The 3,903-nt window shown below is 39.3% G+C and overlaps 1 protein-coding gene across 2 annotated transcripts; it reads right to left on the bottom strand.

The window, feature by feature from the left end:
* Window positions 1-286: 286 nt before the first annotated feature.
* Window positions 287-3,903, bottom strand: LOC148844814 (delta-latroinsectotoxin-Lt1a protein). 2 transcript variants are annotated; one of them, XM_088953366.1, is made up of 3 exons: window positions 2,820-3,903; window positions 2,458-2,643; window positions 287-717 (listed from the first exon to the last, which is right to left on the bottom strand). In XM_088953366.1, exons 1-3 carry the CDS (start codon window positions 3,369-3,371, stop codon window positions 598-600), a joined length of 858 nt encoding a protein of 285 aa, XP_088809492.1. In that variant the 5' UTR covers window positions 3,372-3,903; the 3' UTR covers window positions 287-597. The 2 variants fall into 2 exon arrangements, with proteins under 2 accessions (XP_088809492.1, XP_088809491.1); XM_088953365.1 differs by having other exon boundaries at window positions 287-742; window positions 2,820-3,902.

The raw sequence follows: 3,903 nt of genomic DNA, 5'->3' as shown, positions 1-3,903 counted from the left end.
CTTACATTAGACTACATCGGATTGGACCAAATCCAATCCAATTAACACCTCTAGATGAGAACTCGCAAATATGGGCAGACAAACCAGATCCATATATGAACATGAATTGGATCTACAGTTCTGAATGAGTGGTACTTCATATAGCCTTTATAAATAAATGGACTGCATCACATAAGGTGGGGCTTTTAAGTCTTTAACCACTAGATTGCTGTTATAGCGCAAATTTTTAGAGAGAGAGAGAAGGTTGATGAATTTCCTAAAACTTATAGCCCTTAAAAGATCATAATTTGATTTTTAAGTTCTATCAAATAACTTATAGTAAAATAATGGAAGTACATATTCATATGCCTTGTTTTTTTTTTTTTTTTTGCTTTCGAAAATTTCATCTCACGTGTATATGTTTCACTCGTTGAGAAAAAGAAAAAAAAAAAGAGGAAATCAAGAATCATGAAAAAGAAGTGATACTGCAGCTGCTATTGTACGCTTGGGTGTGGTGTAGGGTATCGTATGCACCATCTAGGAATAGCAGGCACTCAGCATGGTGATGGAAGGTGGGCCTAATGAGGTTCCAAACGACTTGGAAACTTGAAGAGAGCCTCATGGTGATGAGCAGCGGCAGTCCCTTTCCTGATTCAAGCATATCCTGCATGCTACGCCCAGCTCCATACAACTCTTTGTTCTTTGTTCCCACATACAGTTGGAACGTTGTGGAAGCATCTGTCTCAGCATATAATTTTGGACCCTACAATTAATATTGATAACCAATTATCCACCATTTTAGGGTTACACATGTTCTTATAGGTTGTTTTTTGTATCATAGGATTGTTCAACCTAAAAACTTAAGTGTCCATTTGGTCAGCAGTTGAAATCGGAATCAGAACTAAAATTCTTTGAAATTAGAATTAGAATGGTCTATTCCCATGACCGATTTGATTCAGACGGGAATGAGAATGAAAATTGAAACCAGCAGGAATAAAATTTCATTCCCAAGGGAGGGGTAGGGAATGGCCATTCCCTCAAATGAGAGAATGCCATTCTAGTAGGAATGGGAATGGGATTCTGATTCTACCCAACCAAACAGTTGGAATCAGAATAGCCCATTACAATTCCGATTCCAGACCCCTATTCTTGCAAACCAAATGGGGCTTAAATTGTTAGGTGAAGTTTCTGAATAGTTTTTTTTTTTTTTTTTAATTTTCTAGCATGTCCCCTTATGTAAAAATCCATTGGGCTTGAAGCATGGACAAGTATAGCCCACCTCATCTCTTCTATTAAGATTTAATTAATTATGATGGGGGCAACGAGTATTAACACTAAATCAAATCGACTATGGGATGGGTTAGGTAAAATCCAGTCGAAAAAAGTAAGGTTGGATTAAAGATCGGGTTAGGGTTAGGATTGAAAAATATGAAGCCAAATTAACTTTGGGTTGGATTAGGGTTGAGGCCTTGACCAACTTGAACCAATGTGAACCCGATATAACTTCATATTTGCATGTATAGATATCATACGAGTATGTATTTATGCATGTAAGTATTCACGTGTATACACGGTTACTATTCATGCATGCATGCATATGGAACAATGCATCTATAAATGTATACTTCTATATATTTATATATTTTTTTTTCACTACAATTATTTATGTATTTATATATATGATATATATTTATATATCTATACATGTGCGTGTTTATTGTATGTTAAAAATCTTAAATTTAAAGGCAATCTTTTTTTCTAGAACATGGCAACAATATTCTTCTAGACATTAGGAAATAAGTACAAAATAAGTACATTTGATAAAAAGATGCAGAGAACTCAGGCCAACCCAAGACTAACCCGAACCCAACCTAACCCAGCCCCACTTCCACCCCTATATCATGGAACCGTTAAATATATATAACAGCTTAAGCTGTTTGCTAAGTTCTCCCAATAAATTTTTATTCCCTAACATTTTGGTTCAAGGAAAATAAGTGAATTTTCATAAGAAAACAAATTATATTTTTAATTTTGTTAGAGGGAATAGTTATTTTCACCGTCAGTTTTACATGCAACCAAACACTAAAAAATAGCAAATAGCAACTTTTGAGTTTTAAGAGAATCATTGTTTAGCTATCATGTCGAGTACCGACCTTTTTTTATCCAAGAGCCAGACCCCTGGGTTGCTTCAGCCCCAGAGTACATCAAAACCAGATTTAACCATCAGACTGATCAATCTGATCACCATTGAACCACGTAACAGGTAAATCTCTGCTTTTAGATTAATTTCTGATCAAGTGCTGATCTAATCTGACCATGGATATGCCTCACTAAAGTGAGTCTCTCACAAGCGGGTTGATCATGCTACAGTAGGGCCAGCTTTAGAGGAGGCTATTGATGGGTTAATTTGTATAATTATTAGTTTATTACTGATGACATGGTCCAGTGAAAAAGGTAAAGAACATTGTAGAGATGTACCTCTGAACTTGCAATGAGAAGGTGGCCAAATGACATTTCCATGGTCGGAGGGCGAATGTGAAGTCTGAATAGCTTAGATCTGTTGTCGATGCTTAGATCCATCGAACAGTTGCAGGTGAGGATCTTGGTTGTAACGCCCGAGTTATCAACTCCTTCTCCTAGTCCAAACTGGCGAATCCCCGCCATCTGCAACAGTAGATTACTTCACTATCAAACAGCTAGCAGAAGTGAGCAATCTGCACCCAAGTATGAATCGTTGGAAGCTGCAAAGCAATACCTACCTGGTTTTTCTTTTACAGCAATCGATCAGAATATAAAACCAGTACTACTATATATGAATTCTGAACTGAGAAAATGGATACCTTGACAGACATTTTTGGCGGAGAAGGCTTAGTTGCTATGAAGAAAACAAGCAATGCAGCTCCGAAGCTCACCAAAAGCCTCCAGCTGATCTGAGTAGCAATCCAAGCACAGGAAGAAGAAGTACTAAAAGAGAAGTACTTCCAACACCCACGTTTCCTTTTGTCCTGGTGACCAAAATAATCACGGTTCCTATCGTCATCTTCCACTCCATCAGCACAAATAATTGGACGGGTCTCGCCATTCTCTGTGCCAGTTTCATGACTCTGAAGGTCATAGGCCATCTTCTTCTCATGGAGGAACGAATTGGTAGAGCCACGAGAAGACGAGTAGCGAGAGAGCGTAAATCGAGCGACTTCTTGGTTTGTGTTTGTGGGGTTGGTGATAAAGCTTTCCGATCGAAATGGAGAAAGAAATGCAGACTCAGGGTTCCGGCATTCACTGCTGTTGGCGTGAGAGGCACTTGATGGACTCTGGACGTAATAAACTGCACATGGGTAACTACTGAACAAAGCTTCTGGGTCTTCTCCGTCAATTCTGTGATGGTTTGCCATCTTGATGCACAGAGAGGGAGAGAAAAAAGATGGGCTTGTTGGACTCGATGCAAAGGAGCCTTTGAAGGGTTTTTAACTGCAAAGGAGACGTTGGAGGTTGGCTTTCTGGCTAGCTGGAAGATGGCTTGGCATAGAGTTGGTAGTCAGTACTCAGTAGCTTCTGTGTGGCTTCTTCTTAGACTACCAGGCTGCACTCCTTTAATACATAACTGATCTAAGACTAAGAACTCTGTGGAGATGGAGGTGAACTTTTAAACTTTAAAGCCCATAGCCAACTCTCTGAGAAATGAAAGAGAAGCAGTGATCGAACTGTCAAGATTGTTTAATTAGTGTGCTTTGTATACGGCCCACCCACTGACTGAACAGATTGGTTTGTTATGGGGCCACGTACAGCCTATTAATTTCTAATAACTTCGTGCCTTCTGTAACCGAGCCAGGAGCCACACTCAGCCGGAGCCGCATGCCAAACTGTTCAGCCAAGCTCAAAACAAAATATGGTGTTGGCCCGAATTTCGTGGGGGAGTCTCCTCCC

Source organism: Nelumbo lutea, chromosome 7 (assembly GCF_056320005.1).
Source record: "Nelumbo lutea isolate HS-2025 chromosome 7, American lotus-T2T, whole genome shotgun sequence".
Classification (NCBI taxonomy): domain Eukaryota; kingdom Viridiplantae; phylum Streptophyta; class Magnoliopsida; order Proteales; family Nelumbonaceae; genus Nelumbo; species Nelumbo lutea.
Note: the sequence above shows the minus strand (reverse complement) of the source record. Positions and strands in the feature narration are given on the sequence as shown.